Source organism: Ictidomys tridecemlineatus, chromosome 11 (genome assembly GCF_052094955.1).
Source record: "Ictidomys tridecemlineatus isolate mIctTri1 chromosome 11, mIctTri1.hap1, whole genome shotgun sequence".
NCBI classification, from domain to species: Eukaryota; Metazoa; Chordata; class Mammalia; order Rodentia; family Sciuridae; genus Ictidomys; species Ictidomys tridecemlineatus.
Window position 1 is genome coordinate 105491671 of NC_135487.1, and position 21429 is coordinate 105513099.

The 21429-nt window shown below is 46.9% G+C and overlaps 2 protein-coding genes across 20 annotated transcripts in view; one reads left to right on the forward strand and one right to left on the reverse strand.

The window, feature by feature from the left end:
• St7l (suppression of tumorigenicity 7 like) overlaps positions 1-21429 on the reverse strand; it is a 255364-nt gene that overhangs the window by 146695 nt on the left and 87240 nt on the right. For 2 of the 18 annotated variants that reach the window (XM_013363944.4, XM_040287378.2), the window contains one exon: positions 17144-17376. The exons of 13 other annotated variants lie outside the window; for them this stretch is intronic. In XM_013363944.4, coding sequence (XP_013219398.2) covers positions 17320-17376 — 57 coding nt within the window. In that variant the 3' untranslated portion in view covers positions 17144-17319. Of the gene's footprint in view, positions 1-5472; positions 5788-17143; positions 17468-21429 lie in introns of those variants that run through there. 3 more of the 18 variants (XM_040287379.2, XM_005337626.5, XM_040287382.2) reach the window with 3 other exon arrangements.
• Wnt2b (Wnt family member 2B) lies at positions 3483-21010 on the forward strand. 2 transcript variants are annotated; one of them, XM_005337624.5, is made up of 5 exons: positions 3483-4254; positions 10884-11104; positions 12067-12344; positions 12984-13248; positions 17429-21010. In XM_005337624.5, the coding sequence occupies exons 1-5, from the start codon at positions 4067-4069 to the stop codon at positions 17656-17658; spliced, it is 1182 nt and encodes a 393-aa protein (XP_005337681.2). In that variant the 5' UTR covers positions 3483-4066; the 3' UTR covers positions 17659-21010. The 2 variants fall into 2 exon arrangements, with proteins under 2 accessions (XP_005337681.2, XP_077883154.1); XM_078027028.1 differs by having other exon boundaries at positions 4127-4254; positions 10841-11104.

A 21429-nucleotide genomic window follows, 5' to 3' on the forward strand; every position in this document is an offset into this window, starting at 1 on the left:
GCCCAGGAAAGGGGGGCCTTTTGGAGGATAGGCCAGGGCGGAGTAAGAGCTGTTTACCCACACCCAGCTCCCCTTAGCTCATCTCCACTCCCATCCAAGGGCCAGTAAGAATTCAAAGTCATTCATCTATATACAGCTGAGAATAGGGTGAAAAATGGATCTTAACCCTAAGTGGCCTCACTAGGGAGCAGAGCGTGAGATGAAACATCAAGGGTGAGAGGGAACCTTTTCCCTTTCGGCACTCACTTATGCAAAGGGCAGGGGGCTGTAGTGGCACCATAAGGAAAACCAGCTCTGATGGTTAGGTGGAAGCTGTCTGCTGGAAGCTCCAGAGAATCCGGCAGCCCGAGGAGGAGTGGGATGGGGGGTAGGGGGGTAGGGGGGTGGCCTGGGATTCTTGCCCAGGTCTCTACTGATGCTACTGCACAACATGTCTGCAGTATTTAGCCTTGAACCCCAGCAGAACCTAGAGTACCATCCTCAGCTGGCTTTATTACATTTGCATGAAAATGCCTTGGGAGTAAGAACTTTTTCTCCTTCCATTCTCCTTCCATGTCATTTAGGATGCCCTGGCCAGTGGTGGGCATACAGCAGGTGCTTAATAAGTGCTGACTTGACTCCATGCAGGCCCGTGGAAACCAGTACTTGAGTCTCAAACCAGAAACTCTTCCCCCTGACTCCAGTGGGTTTGGGGATAAGCCAGAGAAACAGGTCGGGAGCTAGCCTGAGCCTCTGGCCTTGACCCTCTGCCTGGAAGCCCCCAAACTGGCCCTTGCGTGAGGAGCTGAGCTCTCCAATAGTATCTAGGACCTTGAGACTGAAAGTTTATTTTGAGATTTGAAGCTCCAAAGTGGCAGATCCCAGAAAACCTCTTCTCTGGCTCCGTAGTTGTTCTCTAGTTAAGTGGTTGAGTGCAGTTCTTGCAGTCAGCTGGCTCCTGCAGCCTGGGGTTCCTCCTGGGGAACTGGGGGCTGGGGGAGGGGGAGAGGAGTAGAAGAAGCAAAGCACCATTCTGGGTTGCCCACTTTAGGGCAGAGGTGGCCTGTCCCTTCATTCACTTCCCTCCATTTCAGAGTTGCTGATGTTTCTGGGGGGGCCCCTCAGCTCAGAAACATTCACTAATCATTCAGCATCTATGTTGTGCCAAGACACGTCCCACTTAACTGTGAAGACTGCTGAAACCAAATAAGGGGCCTCAGAATTGAGTTTGGGGCCCATATGGGTGAGTCCACCCAAGGTTAGATGTGATCATCTCCAACTCCTCCTCACTCACAACCCCAGGCCCATATGTAGAAATAAACACAAGGCCAGGGTCACACCCAGGTCTAAGCACACAGGGGAGTCTGGGAGAGGCTGCTGGAGCTGGAAGACTGCTATCCTGCAAAGGGGTGGGGTTGGGCTGGGAGGAGGTGAAAGAGTGGTCCAAGGAAAAGGGGCCTATCCAGTAAGGAACCTGAGCTCACTCCTCTGCCACCTGCCTCTCTCAGGGAAATTCTTGGACTCTGTGCAATTCTAAGAATACAGCAGGTCATCTAGAGCCTACCAGACTGAAGGAAAGAAAGAAGTGGAGTCGGATGGCCAGATGGGACATGAACACCATGCTGGCCCTGCTTGGTCTCTGTATCCAACCCGCTTCAACTCCAGTTTAGTTCCCCCCACCCAGGCCTGCACAGACCAATGGTGGTAGGCACTTCTCTCCTCCTTAACTCAGCCCACCCTCCACTACCTGTCCAAACTCTTCCTCCCTAGCTCACTCTTGCTGTCCCCTACACACCTTAGAGTAGCTCCTTGCTTTTCCCTCCTTGAGGCCACCAGGCTTGTTTCCTCGCTTTCTTAAGTCTCTGCTTGACTGTCACAGTCATGATCATCCTGGTTACAACTGCAACCCGTCCCTTGACCCTGCCCTATTTTTTTTTTCCTATTGTACTTACCATTCTAGCTTCTCTAAGCTTTACTTCTGATGTCTATTGTCCCCCCAAGCACCCAGTAGAATACAAACTCCATGAGGGCAGAAATTGTTTTGCTTTCCTGTACTCACTGATACACACCAAGTGCCTAGCATAGTCCTAGCACATGACAGGGAACAAATAAATATTTATTGAATTGATGAATGTACTTTGCCCCTTACCACAGAAAGTGGGGTAAGGGAAAGTGGGTGAGAGTGGAGAGAGGAGACAAAGGTCCTTGTGAACCCTCCTACAGTAGCTCTGACTCAGATGTCTGCAGCTTCAGAGCAGCCAGCTGTGCCCTGTCCCCTAACACTCCGGAGTCTCTTATCTCCCCCACCCCACAAAGGAAGAGAGACGGTGAGTTTGGGGTTGGGCAGTTACCAGCGTTGTTTACACCAGGACTTTATAATTTAAATAAATCGCTGGGGAGAGTCATGAAAGACACCTCGGAATGAGGGAGCTAGGCGGGAGAACTTAGGCTGAAGCAAGGGGTAGGTCTAGAAGAACTCTCAAAGTTGGACTGCCCAGAGCTTTAAAAAGAATGTATACAGTGGGGTTCCGTGGCGCAAGCCTGTCATCCCAGCTACTGGAGAGGATGAGGCAAGAAGATCCCAAGTTCCCTGCCAGCCTCCGCAATTTGGCTAGACCTTGTCTCAAAGTTTAAGAAAAAAAGAGGGGATTGAGGGGTGTAGCTCAGGGGCAGAGCGCTTTCTAGCATGCTGGGAGCTCTGTGTTTCATCCCCTGTACCACAAAAGGAAAAAATATATATTGTTTCTATACCGCAACAAGGGCCACTCTACCCCGCAGCGCTCTACCTGCCAGCCTGGGAAGTGCGGAGGTGGGATAGAGGGAGGAGGAAAGCGGAATCGCTTTCAGCTGACAACCCTCCCGAACTTCCCCACTTACCACGCCCGCAGGAAGGGTGGATGGAAAGGCGAAGGGGAGAAAAGGTCCAGGGCCTCCATTCTCTCAGCAGGACCCCCACCCTGGCCTCCGGTGCGGGAATACCGCCCAGCTGTTTCTGATTCTTTCCTTCTCGCAGCCCCGCCCGAAGGGGTGGAGGACACTGGGGGAGAGACTGAGCTCTGCGGAAAACGGGACGTAAGGGCCTGGGCGTCCGCGTCGGGTCCGCAGGTGTGCCTTCTTGGCTTCCGCCATTGATTGATTCCCCGATCCCAGGCTGGAGAAAACACCCGGGCGGGGCAGGTGGGTAGGCATTGTGTCTAAATGTTGTGGTGAAAGGGGAGATCAGTGCAGTGGATCGGAAGATGTAGGGAATCAGAGAATCCCCTACCTGAAACCAGATGCCCACCGCGCCTCTGTAGGCAGTGTTGAAAAGGGAGTTAAGATTCTCCTGCAACTCCGGTGGCAAGGTTTCTACCCATTTCACAGAAGTGCAAGATGGAGAGGACCCAACGAAATGAGTGCATCTTGTGGCTCAGCTCCACTGTCACTGTAAGTGAGGGAACAGGGAGAAGTGTCTGCAACCCCCTTCCATTCCATACGCCTTGCCATCAACCACAGCCGCAGAAATTGCCAAACGAAGGGCGCTAGGACCCGGTGGCACAGCATCAGTAGGGACTGGGCGCTACAGGCGCTGAAGGGCGCTGCTGTCCCGGTCGCGTGGCGCCCGAGCAGGTGGGGGCGCAGCGCTGCGACGCGCTGGAGAGTCCAGGGGCGGAGGCGGCCGCCACACCTAGGGTGTCGCGGAGCGCCCGGGTCTGGCGCAGGCGGAGTCGCCTTGAAGGCCGCGCGTGTCCCCGGTCTCGGCCCCGCCCCGCGCCGTCCAATGAGAGCCCGCGGGCTGGAGGGGCTGTCCGCACTTTCGGCCCCGCAGCTCCACACGGTGCCTCTGAACCTCTGACACCGCACCTCGTGCTCTGGCAACGCGCCCCAAGACTCCGGCTCCGCGCCCCGTCGTGGATTTCCCGACACGGCAACTTGGATCTTTCCGGGACCCCACGCCCGGCTCTCGGACTCCGCGTGACCGCAGGTCCCCAACCGACTGCGAACTCCATGGCCACCCAGAGGGGTGAGGCAGGAGCAGCCTGAGTAACCCCAGACTGTGCCCCGTGCACGCCCCTGCGGGCTGTGCGGCGGGCGTCTTCGGGGAGCTATGCTGAAGCCTGGTGGTGCGGAGGAAGCCGCGCAGCTCGCCCCTCGGCGCGCCCGCGCCCTTGCCCCTGCGCCTGTGCCTAGACCCGTCCTCCCCGACGTCTCTCCAGCTTCGGCCCGCTTAGGTCTTGCCTGCCTTCTGCTGCTGCTGCTGCTGACTCTGCCGGCCCGTGTAGACACGTCCTGGTGGTGAGTTGTGGCTCTTCGGGTTGGGCGGATGAGGCGTTGGGTCTGAGGCTGGAGGCGCCAATAGGGCATATACAGCTCCTTGCGCAGCCAGCTCAAGGGACCAGGTCGCTTGACAGAACTGAAGGGAGTCCCTGCAGTACGGTCAACTGAAGTCGGGAAGTAGCCAGAGTGGAGTATGGGGGCGATGAGGCGCCGTGTCCTACTCCCCTGGTGAGGGAAGGTGCTGGGCATTTGGACACCCCATAGTTGAGGTTCCCTAGGCCCCCATGGACTGTACCCCCTCTATTCCACTCAACTCAAGCCCTGTAGGGCAGAAGTTGCCTTCCGTTGAGTTCAATGAACCAGACCTCCTTTTAGGTGGCTGTTCCGCAGGGCCCTCAATCGCCTAAGTACCCAGCTTTAGAAGTGAAACCGAGGCAAAACCACCCCATTAATCCCCACAATTAAAACAAACAAAACACTTGGATTTGCATAATCTGGGCATTTGTCTTAAACCTTGGCTTTGAGGAGATCACTTGGAACTTTGTCTTCCTTCGTTTGTTTTTTTTTTTTTTTCCTTATCCAGAGGACCTTATCTCCCAGAGGCTTCTGGAATCCCAAAGTTCTGAGATACCCTCTCTCCTCAGATCTGTCGCAGGCCTGGACTCCAGACCTTCACAAGAGGTCAGAGAGGCAAGAGGCATTAAAAATCCATTGGATGGCCATTGTGGTAGCGCAAGCCTGTAATCCCAGCCACTCAGGAGGCTGAGGCAGGAGAATCGCAGGTCCAAGCATGAGCAATTTTTAGTGTCTCAAAATAAAAAGGGCTGACGATGTAGTTCAGAGGTAGAGGGTGCTTGCCTAGCATGTGTGAGGTCTGGTGTTAGAGATCCCCTGTATGTTGCGGGGGGGGGGGGGGGGGGGGGAATCCACTGTATGTCTGTTTTTGCAGAACTGACCCATCTCCACGTGCTTCCAAGCACTGGATGGCACTTATACCCTTCTCAGGAAAAAGAGCTGCAGGCCCCCGCCCCCACCACACACCTTGGGGAGGGACAGGGCAAGGGGAAAGAGTTGGACTGAGAAGATTCTATCCTCTCATCTTTCCTCTTCACCTACCGGCCACCTGCCCCCCCCCCCTGCACCCCCATCAAACTGACTTCTTGGACTGGGTTAGTGCCTCTACCATGCTGTGCCCCCCCTTACTTTTCTTACTGTGCTCCTCCTCCCTTGCAACTAACAGGCCACCTCACCCCCACCCCCACATACACTGTGGTCTCTTCTCCTCTTGCACCCTGTGGCTTTTCTCCTCTTGACTTGGAATCTTGGCTGGAAGGGGAGAGGGTAGCTGGCTGAGGGGCCGGCCAGCTTGGGCTGCAGATTCCTATCATTTCAAGATGCGTTGCTCTCCATCCCCACCCCCACCCCTGTTTTCCTGTAGAAGAAAATTCTCTTTTGGATCTTTTTTATCTCTGATGTGTTGAGGAAGGCAAGGAGGGGGGTTCTGGATGGGAGAGCGGGCGGCCTATATCTTACATCTGGCTTGAAACATTCCTTTAGAAAGAGAAAGGGAAAAAGGGAGACAGGAAAAAAAATCTTTAAATTATTCAGAATGAAATTCAAAGCCACCCTTTACCTTCATGGATCCGTTTAGCTTTGGACTTACATCTTCTGGATCCCTATGGAGACAGCATGAGAGCATGAAGTGACCACTGCACATCTTTATGCAGCTCAATTTGCATATTTTGTTTTGCAGCTCAAATTTGCAATTTAGTTTTGCAGCTCAATTTGCAATTTGGTTTTATGAACTCTTGTTTCTTGCCAGTGTGGGAGGCAGTCTTGGGGACCAGTTGGTGTTTAGTTGAGGAAATCACTGACAATTTCACATCCTGCTACTGCTTCCTAAAGACCCAAGGGGCATTGTTTGTAGTCTATTTTTTTATCCTTGGCTGCTCCTCTTCTTTTCTTTTCTCCCTCTATTACCCTTTCCCCACATGGTTCATATTAAAGATTTTGGAAAAATTCTTGAGATGGAAGAGCTCTGAAGGGAGAGGCAGGTGACACACAAAGGGACTTAGCAGTCCCTGTGAAATGGAGGAAGAAAGCAAAAGGGCTAGCAGAGGGAGTGGGTACAGAGGTTGTTTCAGTCTCCTTGACCTCCACCTGTCACAGCTGCAGGCCCAGATGCCTGCCTCAGTGGTTTCCTCTTAGGACAAGGTGGAAAGTTGAGGTCTGAAGGCAGATCAGATCCCCAATGTGATTCTCTTTTTTTCCCTTAAGAGAAAATCCAAGGGAAAATCCAACAAACTTGATATTTTGTACAACCCTTCGAAGAGATGTATACTGACTTCAGTGTATGTCCTTGTTCCACTGTGGAGCAGAAGGCTAACAGCAGTGTTACCAGCTGATAGTCTGCTCTTCCTTCTAGCCCTACATTCTTCTCCTTCCTCTCCAACCACTCCCTCCTTCCCTCTACCCTTAATTAGAGGAAAAAATGGATGGTTTCTTCTTATTCTATGACAAATAAGAAAAGGGGACTTCTGTCATGTGCTTCCCTGTTCTATGTTGTAGGGGGTTGGATGTAGGGGATCAAAAGAGTAGGGCTATGTTCCTGGGCTCACAAATAAATAAAAATAGAGAGTGGTATTATATTAGCATTACAGTTATGACCAACATTTGAAATTTAGTGAGTCCTTACTAAACTCCAGGAACTATGGCCAAGCACCTTATAAGTATCATCTTTAACCCCTAGAATAATAATCCAGTGAGAGGTACACAAATTAACAAAGTGAGGGAAAAGAGAGGAGCAGTAAAGAAACTTGCCCAAGCCAGATATGGTTATACAAGAGGCTGAAGCAGGAGGCTCACCAGTTTTGAGACCAGCCTGGGTGACTTAAAATAAAAGGAAAGGACTGGCAGCATAGCTCAGAGGTATAGCATTTGCCTAGAATGTGCAAGTCCCTGGGTTCAAAACCCAGTACAAAAAGAAAGAAAGAAACTTGCTAAAGTTTATGCCAATCTTGAAGCCAAAGTGTTTTACTCCTAAGAAAGCACTGTGTGCCTCTCTTACCCCTGGAATAAAAGAGAACTTGGACTTTCAAGTCAGATGGCCTTTTTTGTTTTAGTTGTAGTTGGACACAATACCTTTATTTATTTATTTATTTTTTATGTGGTGCCAAGGATCCAACGCAGGGCCTCCCACTTGCTAGGTGAGCACTCTACCACTGAGCCACAACCTCAACCCCCAGGTGGCCTTTGTTTATCCTGGATTTTCTCCAACTACTCCTGATACAGTGGAATAGTTTTACTTACTGTTCCTGAACCTCAGTTTCTTCACCTATAAAATGGATCTTACTTTTCTTTGTCTCTCTCTGGATTTTTGTACAAAAAAATATCTCACAAACCATAAAGCACTAACAAATGCTGTGGTATTAAGAGCAGATTTGGGGGCTAGGGATGTGACTCAGTTGTAGAGCACTTGCCTAGCATGTGCAAAGCCCTGGGTTCAATCCCCAGTTTCTTGAAAAGAAAAAAAGAGATTTGGAGAGGCTAATAGTTTTATTCCTGTGTTCAAAATCCTATATGTGCGTGGCTGAACTATGTGTATTAAGAGATCTACACAAAAGGGGAAGAGAGAGAGAAAAAAAAAAGAGGATCTTTGGCCTCATTAAAAGGACACAAACATAAAACATCTGCAAATAGACTGGCAGTGTTGACAAGGAGTAAAGCTGTAACTGAAATGAAGTTTATGGCTAGCTAAGGAGATGGAAGTTGGGGATAAATCAGAGCAGTTAGTTGTTTATTCAACAAAGTTACTGAGTACCTACTATGTGCTGGACACTATTCTCAGTGCTGAGGATATGAATGTGAACAAAACAAAGAGTTGGGGGTACGGCTCAATGGAAGAGGGCTTGCCTGGCATGAGTGAAGTGCTGGGTTCAATAGCCAGCATCATCTTGTCCCAAGAGAAGATAAAAACAAGAGACAAGAATTCTTGCCTTCGTGGATCTATGTGATTGTGGGAAAATGCAGACTCTGATTTACTCAGCCTGGGGTAGAGCTTGAGTTTCTAACAAATTCCCAGATGATGCAGATATTTTGTGTGCTCTAGGGACTATACTTTGAGTAGTAGTAAGGGTCTGGGGCAGAGTGTGAATCAAGAGGAAATATGAATTAGTCAAAAGCAGGTGAAGGGAGAGCATGCTGGTATAGGAAGCAGGGAAGAAAGTGAAGAATTTACTTTTGGGAGGGGAAAACAAAGCTGGAGAGTTAGGGGCATCTAACATCCTCTCCCAAACCATTAAGCTGGGGGATGCCTTAAACATCTGTGTGCCCCTAACAGATGAACTCAGTGCTGGGTACATGGCAGCCATTTTGTAAGCATGTGGTGAACTGCAAAGAGATGGACTTGAGTTCAGTCTTAGCATTACTGGAAGCCCCCACACTGACAACTGGGGCCAACTACTAGCCAACAGGCAAGCTCCATGCTCTGCAAGGTCTTGAAGCAGTTACTTAGTGGGGTAAGTAGAAAAACCTAATTATCTTGCCATCTTAGATTCTGAACAGATGTTCCCACGCTCACTGAGGACGTAATAAGAGGGACCAATGTGGGCTGCAGCAGAATGGACTTAAGTCAGACCACAGAAAGGCCCTTTCGCCAGAGTTTGGCCTGCCCCACTCCAGTCTGTCTCATGAGTGCTGGATTATTGGTCTCACGTTCCCATCCAACCCCCCTCCTCCCAAGCAGTCTCAGGAAAAAAGCAAAACAAAGCAAAACCCCCCAAAACCAAAAACACCCATTGCCTAGAGCAATACTCTTATAGGGAAGCAGAAAGGCGGTAAGACAGGGAAGAGCTCCAACTCCAACGTCTTGATTCTCCAAACAAAGCACCACAGCAGTGGGTGTAACTCAGGGCTGTGCGTCAGGCAGCCCTTTCCGGCCTGGCCTAGCCTGGGGTGTTTATTTTGTTTGTTCCTGGAAGCTGCAGCCCTGATGGACAGTGCTGGGGACACTGATTCCATGGGATTTGTTAGAAGAAGTCCAGCCTCTCACCCCTCCCTCAGGACAGATGGGGCCCATCAGCTCTGCTGAGTTCCCAAAGAGGCAAGCATCAGCCCTCCTGTGTTTGTTTGAGTTGGTGTCACCAGTGGTGATCCAGTCTGTGGGTGAGGGCTGGCTGTGGGAATGCATGGGGGGAAGGGACACAAGGCCTAGGGCAGTTTGGTTTTCCCCTTCCCCCACTGGCTGCCCTCCCTTCACCTCACCCACTTCTAGACCCATTTTGGGGCAGTTCCCAAACCACTGGCTCATTCATAGCTCAGACCAAAGCTTTTCTGTCTGCAGCAGCAACTGTTCTCTATGGACCCCACCTGTTCAGAAGAGGGGAGTGTCCCTCTGGGGTGTTTTGCACAGAACAGAGAGTGGACTGCAAATCAAAGGTACTATGGGATTGCAAAGATAGGAGTGAGAAGCAGAGCTGGGCTGCTGAGCCAAAGGAAATAGGTGAATGACTCTGAACTCTTGGTGGCTTCTTGGGGAGAAAGGGTGATACACCCGTTTTCTCTGCAAAATGCTCTTCTCAAGGTTTTTTTTTTTTTTTAAATATTTATTTATTTATTAGTTATTGGTGGACACAACATCTTTGTTTGTATGTGGTGCTGAGGATCGAACCCGGGCCGCACGCATGCCAGGCGAGCAGCCAGGCGAGCGTGCTACCGCTTGAGCCACATCCCCAGCCCCTCTTCTCAAGGTTTGTGATGGTGTCCAGGGCCAAGAGTATTTGAAAGAAAATAGTGAGTGCCTTGAGAAACTGGAGAATGAATGATTCTAGTGACCTGCCTATCTTTTAGGAGCCCATCTCAGTTATCTTCTTATAACTGTTCAAACTGGGCAGTCAGGGGACTGGAGTATTTTATCTTGGCTTTTGGCTTCCCACTGCAAACAGCTTTCTGTTCATGCAGGTCTATCCAGGGCATTATACCTTATAGGCTAGGAAAAGTGATTTTAAAATCTTCCTTAGTTAAGGAAGGCCTTGGAGCCTGAAAATAAAAGGGGAGAGGTTCGGAGGTGGGGGGAGTCTTTCTTCCCTAAAATATTGAAAATATTGGGAATGAGGTTTTTTTTTTTTTTAGCTACATGAGTCTAACTAAAGCTCAGAATTGTCCACTATGTCTCTTCCTGCCCATCCCTCCCCGTTTCCATCCCCCTGTCTTCATGGACCAGCCACTCGGGACGTTCCTCTTCATGTGGGTTTAAGAGTGTTGTCTCAGACCCTTGTTTTGTTAGTTTACTTTTCTGTGAGGATTTTAATGTTTATTAAATAAACAGGCAATGGGTTTGTGTGACATGCCCACAGCTTCTGTGTATATGACACATGCCTGGCCTATGTTCTGGGAGTGTGTGTCACTTCGGCCTTTGGCTGGGGAACTGGTAATGTGGGAGACCACCAATTACTCTTTCTGAAACTGTGTAACTATTTCTTCAGAGCTTGTGGGGAATGGTTCTACCCATCAGCCTCAGGGAATGTGGGTTGGGGGAAGGGCAAGGAATCTAATCTAATATAGATATAAAACATTCCCCCCCCCCTTTATCCCCTTCCTGATGCAGAAAAGAGATCGGATGCTCTGACAGGGCCATCTCCACCTTACAGGTACATTGGGGCACTAGGGGCCCGAGTGATCTGTGACAATATCCCTGGTTTGGTGAGCCGGCAGCGGCAGCTGTGCCAACGTTACCCAGATATCATGCGCTCAGTGGGTGAAGGTGCCCGAGAATGGATCCGAGAGTGTCAGCACCAGTTCCGCCATCACCGCTGGAACTGCACTACGCTGGACCGGGACCACACTGTCTTTGGCCGTGTCATGCTCAGAAGTAGGGGCCTCTTTCATCCTGCTTCAGCTCCTTCCCTTTGTATGCTTAAGGCTTGTGGGGAGGGGGAGGTATGATCCTCCCTACTCTCTTCCCACACTACTTCATAATTAGAACACACGATATAGTTGGGAACAGACCCTTAGTACCTTATTATTTTGTAGGCAGGGCCCCCTCTAAATCACAGTGGTTTGGAATGATGGCACAGAGGTAAAGCCTTCCCTAGGATCTTCATCTTTTACCCTCATTTTCTCTGCCCTCCCCATTCCCCATTCTGAGGGGACATCCATGTACTATAAGGATGCAGACCAGAGATACATTCACCCTAACACTCCCAACACTACAGTAATGGGAACAAAAGATAAACAGAAAGGTGATATGTAAATATTTGGAGAGTTAGTGGCTTGGCCCTAGCTCAGCAACAAAGCTAAGCAGAGCTAGACAGTAAACTAGGAGAAAGGGAACAAGTTGGGAATCTGGAGGTGTCAGGGGTATAGGGACGATGACTCATCAGGCCCCAAGAGCAGGCAGGGAAGGCAGCATATCTTCCTAAACAGACCCCTGGGTTGGGGTCCGGATAGTAAGGGAACTGTCCAGCAGTGTGGGCCAGAAAAGCCTTGAATGTGGACGCAGGCAGGCTTAACCATACCAGTGTACCAGTGGTGAGGATGATGCATCATGGGACTTGTCAATGGAAGGACCCAAGAAAATTGGAAGGAAACAAGAGTAAAGTCAGCCCAACAAGTCAGATGTACAAAGAAGTGGGTAGAGAATACTGAGGGCTAAGGGAAGAGATCAGATAATCTGAGGAATGCTCTTGGAAGGGAAGGACACCTTGAATAAGGGGAATATAGTGAGTGGCTCTGGGAAAGGAGAGGAGAGGAAAGGAGGTATCTGAGACTGGATAGGTTCAAGAAGGGGACAGACGTGGACCTCTTTCCTGATATGCCTCTACCTTTCTCTAGGTAGCCGGGAAGCAGCATTTGTATATGCCATCTCATCAGCAGGGGTGGTCCACGCTATCACTCGTGCCTGTAGCCAGGGTGAATTAAGCGTGTGCAGCTGTGATCCCTATACCCGTGGTCGACACCGTGACCAACGTGGGGACTTTGACTGGGGTGGCTGCAGTGACAACATCCACTATGGTGTCCGCTTTGCTAAGGCATTTGTGGATGCCAAGGAGAAGAGGCTTAAGGACGCCCGGGCCCTCATGAACTTACATAATAACCGCTGTGGTCGCACGGTTAGTATTCATGTCTCTGAGTGTACATTCATATTTGCTGGGGATGACCAGTTTATGTAACCATAGACTAAATGTGAAGGTAGAAGAGCTGAAGGCTTCTGGATTTCCTTCATAAGCCTCAACATCCCATAAAGGGGAGTACTAAATGCAAAGGAGCTTGGCAATGCCTAGATTCCACCGGGTTTCCACATAGATGGAAAGTAACTTTTCAAAGATGATAACTACCTTCATAAAGACTGAGGAAATAAGAGGTTGTTCTAGCCTGTTCACTGGTAATATGAACACATAAAGTGCTGGAAAACAACACACTACAAAAGCAGAAGGTATGGTACTTGATACCTTAAAATGTGAAAACTAGAGGACGAGTGAGCACATTGTAATCGTGAGCAGAACCTGTGGCTCTATAATCCAATAGGCTGTCATAACAAGTACTATTGGCCAGGGAGGTTCCTAGAAGAGGAGTTTCTTTAACTGGATCAGGAAGAATGGGTGGGATCTGATGTGGGAGAGAATCACTAAGGGCTTGACCAGGTGGCCAGGGCCAGCAGATCATAGAGCACTCATTCTTTTGGCCCTAGGGATGTCTAAAAAGTGCCCTGGCCAGTGACTCTCCTTTACCTGCCTCCTCCCCCCATCCAGGCTGTGCGTCGGTTTCTGAAGCTAGAGTGTAAGTGCCATGGTGTGAGCGGCTCCTGTACTCTGCGCACCTGCTGGCGTGCACTGTCAGACTTCCGCCGCACAGGTGATTATCTGCGACGGCGCTATGATGGGGCTGTGCAGGTGACGGCCACCCAGGATGGTGCCAACTTCACAGCAGCCCGCCAAGGCTATCGCCGTGCCACCCGGACTGATCTTGTCTACTTTGACAACTCCCCAGATTACTGTGTCTTGGACAAAGCTGCAGGTGAGTAGTGAAGTGGGCAGAGACATGGAGTCCAAGTTCTTGGTACAGGCATCACTGGTTAATCATGGTTTGTTCAGTCCCAGGTATCAGGTAAGAAGATGCTATAGGAGGATTCAGTCTCCTCCCTAAGTGAAAACCTGGTCATGAAATTGGTCCACCTGGTCCAGTGCTACCTACACTGGTCATTAGCTCCTTGAGGCCTGGGGCCACATAGTGCTCCTTTGTGTTCCCAGCATCTGGGATATAGTAGGCACACTCACAAGATGTTTAAGTAAGTTTTTTCAGTTCCGAGAAATATGTGAGCTACACAGAAGCACAAGATACCAAGCCTTTGCCTCTTTGCAGTCTAGCTAAATAAAAAGTGAGATTAGGGCTGGAGATGTTGCTCATTGGTAAGCACTGGCCTAGCATAGAACACACAAGGCCCTGGGTTTGATCCCCTCAGCACTGCCCCCGAAAAAAGAAAGAGAGAGAGGGAGAGAGGGAGAGAGGGAGAGAGGGAGAGAGAGAGAGAGAGAGAGAGAGAGAGAGAGAGAGAGAGAGAGAGAGTGTGTGTGTGTATGTGTGTAATGGGTAAGCAAATGCAACTACAAAGAGAGATGACAGTTGAAACTAAGAAAAGTTTATTTGAAAATATAGAATTTAAGCTGCTCTTTCAAGGGTGAGGATTCTCTGGATAGCTAGAGAGAAGACTAGACAGATGCTGGGTGCAATAGTGCAGGCCTATAATCCTGGCAACTCAGAAGGCCAAGGAAGGATGATCCCAGGTTCAAGGCCAGCCTGGACAACTGAATCACACCCTATCTCAAAATTAAAAGAATAAAGATCTAAGGATGTTGCTCAGTGGTAGAATACCCTTAGGTTAAATTCCCAGTACTGGGGAGAAAAAATAAAGAAAAAGAATAGATACTGTGCACAGGAACAGAGTGATAGAGAAAGCCCATGATCTGGTTCAGGGACAGAGCAGATCAATCTTACTGAGTAAATGTTTCTGGCAAGAGGAATTAAAGGTAGAAAGATAAGCAAGAACCAGATCATGAATGATACTGAAAAGTTACATCTAGTGTACTACCATTTAACATTCTAAAATGGAGTCAGGGAAACAAGGAAAGAGGAGATCCACACTGAAGGCTTTACCTAAAGTAACAAATGGTTGGTACCAGGCAGAAAATAGTTGTTTTTCAGTCTCTTGTAGATAATTGTGGTGGAATTTTTGGGAATGCTAGAAAGGTACTTCAACGAAGTGGAAGCTGCATCCTGGCTTATAGTTTCTGGTTTAGATGGGTTAAACTGGGAATAACATGCAGTGTAACAGAACTGCTTCTCTTCTGGTGACTGTCATGGAGCTCCCAGGCTTTTTTCTGCAGACTCAAGAGTCAGAACTTTGGTGAGGTAGAGCCAAAAACCTCAGCTGTCTTCTGTACTGTTTGTTTTTACTCATCACTGTCCTTCCTGGAGAGGCAAGGGGCCGGAGTAAAACTGAGCAGAAACAGGGTAAAGCTCTACCAGAGAAACACAGAAAGTATGTGTACATTGCAGGGTGCTAAAAGAAAGGCTGGGCAAGCCCTGCTGATTGCCACACTGAGTTCCCTCCACTAGGTGAGTTTTCCAGTTGGTCTAATTCACAGGTTAATCTCCAGATGCCTGGGAATGATTCTATAACATCTGAGGTGTAAGTCTTTTTTTTTTTTTTTTTTTGGCAGTACTGGGGACTGAACCTAAGGGCACTCTATCACTAAGCTATATATCCAACCCTTTTTATTTTTAATTTTGAGAAAAAGACTTGCTAAGTTGCCCAGGCTGTCCCTGAACTTGGGATCCTTTTGCCTCAACCTCCTGAATGAAAGCTTATTTTGCCTTACCTAAAATGCATCTTTAAGGAAGGATCTTTGGAATTAGGGAAGATAGGTCATATGAGTGTTAGTTTCTCTCTGTGGCATAAAATTAGGTCTCATAAAACTCAAAAGTGGGGCCTGGAATACAAAGGGTATACAGCCCATCCCAGGAGACATTGGAATTATAAGACTAACATATATGTAAAATAATATACGTAGAAAGGTAGGAAGGAAGGGTGGGGAGAGGGGGAGAGAGAGAGAGAGATAAGAAAGAAGGAAAAATAATACATATAAATGACCTAGTCAGCCCAAACTCTAGAGCAGTGATTTCCTGACATTTGGGGTTGTATACTCTAATCATTAAGAAGAAAAAAAGAGCCAGGAGCAGTGGCACAAAACTGTAATTCCAGTGCCTTGGGAGGCTGAGGCAGGAGGATCACAAGTTCAAAGCCAGCCTTAGCAACTTAGTGAGGCACTTATGCAACTCAGAGAGACCTTCTAGGAAAAAAACATCGAAAAAGGGCTGGGTATGTGGCTCAATGGTTAAACACCCCTAGGTTCAATCCCCAGTACCAAGAAAGAAAAAAAAAAAAAGCATGTACCTCCAGTATATTCATATTTACTATTTACTTATATCTATTGTTTCACTATACTCATATATAATAAAATATGCATAATATATATCCCTAAAATAGAAATTTTAAACCAATGGATAAAATACCAATAGAGAAGTTCTAGCATCTTTTCCCTATATCCCAGAGGAATGTGAATACTACTGCTATCTAAATTAGTTAATCCATTCTTTTTTGAACTTCCATTCCAGTCACTTCTCATCTTTTGGTCCAACCCATAGAAAATTCTGACTTTAATTTTTTTGTTGACAGGATCTCTTTTGCAATTGATCAAAATACAGTTCTGAGCATTCCCTATGCAGGGGGAAAACATAAAATTAAGTCTCATAAAACTCAAAGTGGGGCCTGGAATTCAAGGGTATTCTTACCCTTCAAAAAGTTCTTGCTATGGGCTGGGGTTGTGGCTCAGCAGTAGAGTGCTCGCCTAGCACGTACGAGGCCCTGGGTTCGATCCTCTGTACCACATTAAAAATACATAAACTAAAGGTATTGTATCCACCTACAACTAAAAAATAAATACTTAAAAAAGAAGTTCTTGCTATAAGGGGTCATACCAAGAATATTCATTAGGAACTCCTTAGAGATAAGTCTTCAATCAGTCATGCTAATCGGTGCACCTCCTTATCTGAACAGAGATTATAGATTTAATAATCCCCTAAGTTAGATGTTTCTATTATTTCCATTTACATATGAGAAAACTTAGGCCCAGAGACATTAATTAACTTGATAAGTCACACAGCTAAGAAGTGGCAGAACTGGTATTTGAATCTAGACAATTTGAAGTCTGAGCTCACGCTTTTAATGGCCACGCTCTATAATTCTTCTCAGTATAGTAGTACAGTGCAATTTAATAAAATATAAACCAAGGTCCAAAATACTAAAAAATGGTATCAAGATTACAGTTGTGGTAAGATGTCTTAGAAGAGATAAATTATAGGCTCAGTTTTTATTGTAGTTGTTATTTTATTGATATTTTTGGGGGGAGGGAGGTGAGGTATTGGGGATTAAACCCAAACCACTTTACCACTGAGATACATTCCCCAGACCTTTTTATTTTTTTATTTTGAGTCAGGGTCTTGCTAAGTCCCAGGATTACTTTGAACTTGTAATCTTCCTGTTTCAGTTGAGTAGGGAGGTATGTACCATCATGCCTGGCTATTGTTTTATTTTTTTTGGTGGGGGGTAACTGAGGGTTGAACTCAGTGGCACTCAACCACTAAGCAACAACCCTAGCCTTTTTTGTATTTTTATTTAGAGACAGGGTCTCACTGAGTTGCTTAGCACCTTGCTGTTGCTGAGGCTGGCTCTGAACGCTCTATTCTCCTGCCTCAGCCTCCCAAGCCACTGGGATTACAGGAGTGTGACATGGCACCCATCTGTTTTACTGTTTATTATAGAAAATTTCAAACATAAAAAACCTCACCACGCTTTAATAATTATGAACATTTAAAGTTATATTTTGAAGAGGATATAAAAATTGTTTATTGGCAGGGAGAGAACTGCAGGTGAAATCAGTAGCCTTTGAGGAGCCTTGATGGTAGGAAATAACAACTCTGGTTTAGAGGGCAATGAGGGAATGATCATTTTGGCGAGAGGATGTATTTTCAGAAGAGAGATTCTTTATGGCTTCCTCCTGAGAATGTGGATGAGGTTGTCCAGAGCTGCTGAAATAAGAGATAACTTGGTTTTCACTCCGTCTCTTTCCCAACCCAGGTTCCTTAGGCACTGCAGGTCGTGTTTGCAGCAAGACATCTAAAGGAACAGATGGTTGTGAAATCATGTGCTGTGGCCGAGGGTACGACACAACTCGAGTCACCCGTGTCACTCAGTGTGAGTGCAAATTCCACTGGTGCTGTGCTGTGCGATGCAAGGAGTGCAGAAACACTGTGGATGTCCATACTTGCAAGGCCCCCAAGAAGGCAGAGTGGCTGGACCAGACCTGAACACACAGATACCTCACCATCCCTCCACTTCAAGCCTCCCAACTCAAAAGCACAAGATCCTTGCATGCACACCTTTCTCCACCCTCAACCCTGGGCTGCTATAGCTTCTATTTAAGGACTTGGAGAATAATCCAGAAGGACTATGGTGTCCTGGTTCCTTAGCCCTGGGAAGGAGTTAATAGGGGATATAAGAAACTGAGTGGCTCCCTGATTTCCCCTTTGGAGGTTTGAAGGGGGAGCAGAAGAAGTAGGGGGTCTTCGGAGTGATTTGAGTTGCACTAAAGTACCTGGTCAAGGCTCATTTTTCCTTTCCCTTGCACTGGTTTCTAATACTTCTTGGATATGTAAGAGAAAGGGTACCTGGAAACAGCTTTCTTTTGACCCTACCCTGGCTGAGGGTGGACAGGACAGAGATGATACTGCATGATCCTTTCCTGAAGACAGTTTGAGCAGACTGCCTGATTCTCCAAGAGATACTCTTAGGCTAAGCATTCTACTATCAAGAGCCTAAGATTACTAGAGTTAGCCATAGAGGATAAAGTTCCATTCATGTGCTCATATGATTATAAACTGTTGTGTTTTATAGGGGGAAAAAATCATATGACTACAAACACACATTCTTTTTCTTTTCTACCTATATCAGACAGTACTGCTTCTTTTGTTCACTTGTTGCCTGTTCAAACTGAGGTGGCATGCAATGGTTTTATGTTTAACAGATCTTGAGAACATCCTGGAACAGTACTGGGAGAGTACACATTATTCTGGAGGTTAGTTAGGTTTGGGAAACACTAAGTAAAAGGTAGGTAACTCGTGGAGGGTGGGAAAGGGTAAAGAATAGCTGATCTCAAGGGCACATGAGGCATCAGTATATACTAGGAAGGTAGTGATCTATGGCTTTGGTGATTTTTTTTTTTTTTTTTTTTTGAGACAGGCTCTCACTAAGTTGCTCAGGCAGGCCTCCAACTTGTGATCCTCCTGCCCCAACCTCCTGAGTAGTTGGAATCACAGGCATACACCACTATGCCCAGCTTAACTTTGGTAATTCTTTAGGAGAGGATCCTAACTTTTGAATCTAAGGGCAGGAGTCACTGGATACATAAAGAGAGCTGGGGCTTAGGCCAAAATGATAAATATCTTAGAAGGCAATAGCCTTCCCCCATTTACTCAACAAATCTTTATTTAGTGATTCTCCAAGTCCTAGTGGTGATAAATATTCACTCCACATTTGGCTTAAATAGGGGAGGATTCCTTCCATGCTACTACCTGTTGCCTGACTTAGGTTTGTAGTAGTGAAGTCTCTAGAGATAGCAGGTTTAATAATGGACAGAGTCCCCCAAACCTAATTTTATGTGACTTAGTGGTTATCTCTTGCCTGTTGGTATTTTAAACTAGCAGAGTGGTATAGGAACTTTCAGTGAAGAATTGGGTTAAAATCACAGTTGTGTCACTTATTGGTTTTTGTATTTTCAGTAAGATCCCTAAATTCTCTGAGCTTCTACTTTTGTAAAATTTATTTTTGTAAAATTAGGGTATGTACGGACTGAATTATTGAGACACTCTTCACCAAAGCCCCAGACGGGTCAAACTCATCATGACTTCTCTAGGGACTTCTAATTTAGGAATGCATGGTCTTACAATAGGCTGTAGACCAAGGGGCTTACAAAATAATCTGGATATAGACCCCCTTTCCTTTCCCAAGTTCCTTCCCCATATCCCTTAGGGTCCTCATATGTTTGTGGAGCAACATCACTCTGTAGAGGCAGCAGGAAGTTGGGAGAGCCACAGTTCTGGACCTTGGGGGGCAGATTTATTTGAATGATAGGACTAATATTTATGTAACCTGCTGAGACCTGTGTGGGAGAGTTTAGGGTGGTTTTTCTTTGGTGAGGAGATTTGCTCCAATTTCAAATCCATTAACACAAAACATGAGCTAGTCAGGGTCGTTGTGGTCTGCGGTGAAGGGATGCCTGTGGAGAAATGGGACTGAGTGAGTCAGGCCAAGGGAATGTCTTCCTTGCAGAATGGAGTCAACTGGATAACTGGTGAAGCAGTGTTGGGATTAGATAGGGGGTGGGAAGAAAAGTTTCTGACATCTTGGGCTGGGATTAAGAGGAAGAAAGATTTGGAATAGTAAGAAGGTAAAGGGGGCCATGGCCAGTCTAAACTCAGGAACAGCGTTGAATGGATTCACTAATACTGCCATGTATACCAGACTGCTGAGAAGAGCCTCAGGTCCCAGCCAGCCCTGCTCTTTCAAGAACATCCAGATACTACATTAAAGATGGCATAGGCCTTTCAAGAGAAGTCAACCTGAGTTAAAAACTTCCTGTGCCCTATTATTGATTCTTTGATTTTTGGTTCTTACCCTGTTAAAGGAAGTGAGTAGACCTCTTCTGGCATCTCATATTACTCTATGCTTTTTTTCTCTGAGCTCCAAATTCTAGCTTACAAAGATGCAGATTTTGCAACTTCCTATAATTGGTTAAGAGAACAAGCTGTCCAGAGAGTGAGAAGGATAAGCAAAAGAAAAGATATTTCAGCCCCAATACAGAAGCTGTATGGCTAAGCAATTAAATTTTTCCTCTTAGTCCTTAATTTGCTTTTGCATTCCAATTAGCTTTAGACAACTGGCGTTCGTTCTGCACTATACAAACAAACTAATTTATTTGGAACAAGCAACGAAATGAGAACTTTATTTGGTGTGGTCAAGACTCCATTTCTGTTACTCCTCCACTCTGTCTCTAAGCAACCCCTCTTCCATCCCTCCCATATTTGACAGCAGTCTGTACCATCTGCAGCATCCTAGCTTCTCTCATGTCTCCCACTTCTCCTTGTTGGTTCTCATTTCCTTTAACTTTTGGTAAATATTTAGGTATAATGCATTGTAGTAAGTGCTATTTGGACACAAAGTTTAAAAATTCTATCTCTATCCTTTGAGTATCTTTTTAGAGAAAGCACATTACTAAAGTACCTCAGCTGCACAATCTGTAACAAGTAAAATAAGAAGCCAGTCTTAACTTACTTAGCCTTGAAGTTAAGAGCCAACTTTTATTGTTATTAGCCTGAATAATGGCACTAATCCATACTCTTTCTTACAGGAATGTTAGTAAAATGAAATCAGGGACTTAAGATTAATTAAAAGAATCCAATATCGCCCTGAGGGTCTGTTCCTAAAATTTTGTGGATCTAACTCATGAATACACACTGCCTTGTTTCTACTCCTGATGCAGAGAATATTTTTTCCTTTCACATCCCTTATCAAGAACACTAACCACTAAGTCCTTTGCCAAATTCTCAGACCCACTCAGGACATGAGAGTCTACATAGCTTAATAAAAGACAGATAATCAGGATTTTTTTTTCCTTAGCCTTTTCTGAGTTTTTTATTTAAATGCTCTCAGTGGTCATAGGGCAGAAGCCCAAGCTAGCTGGGGAGAAGGGAGTACACTAGGGAGAGTATGTTTCTCATCCTGGGGAGGCATTCAGCCTAACTCCTGCAGCCAAATTACAGCACCAGAGAACAATGCGATGCATTCCTGGGCAGGTCGGTGGGACCCTGGGCGCCTGGGCCTAGTGGAGAGAGGTGCCAGACACAGAGCTCTCCGTAAGCAATCCTGCAGAGCCGCCCCCTGGGTGCAGAAATGAAATACGGGAGAGCTTCACATTACACAGAGACCTGTAGCTCACACCTGGTTATTGATGGCCTTGGTGGAGGCCTCTGCCCCCACCCTCCACTTGGGAACCGCCTGCTACTACGGGGGTTGGGCATCTT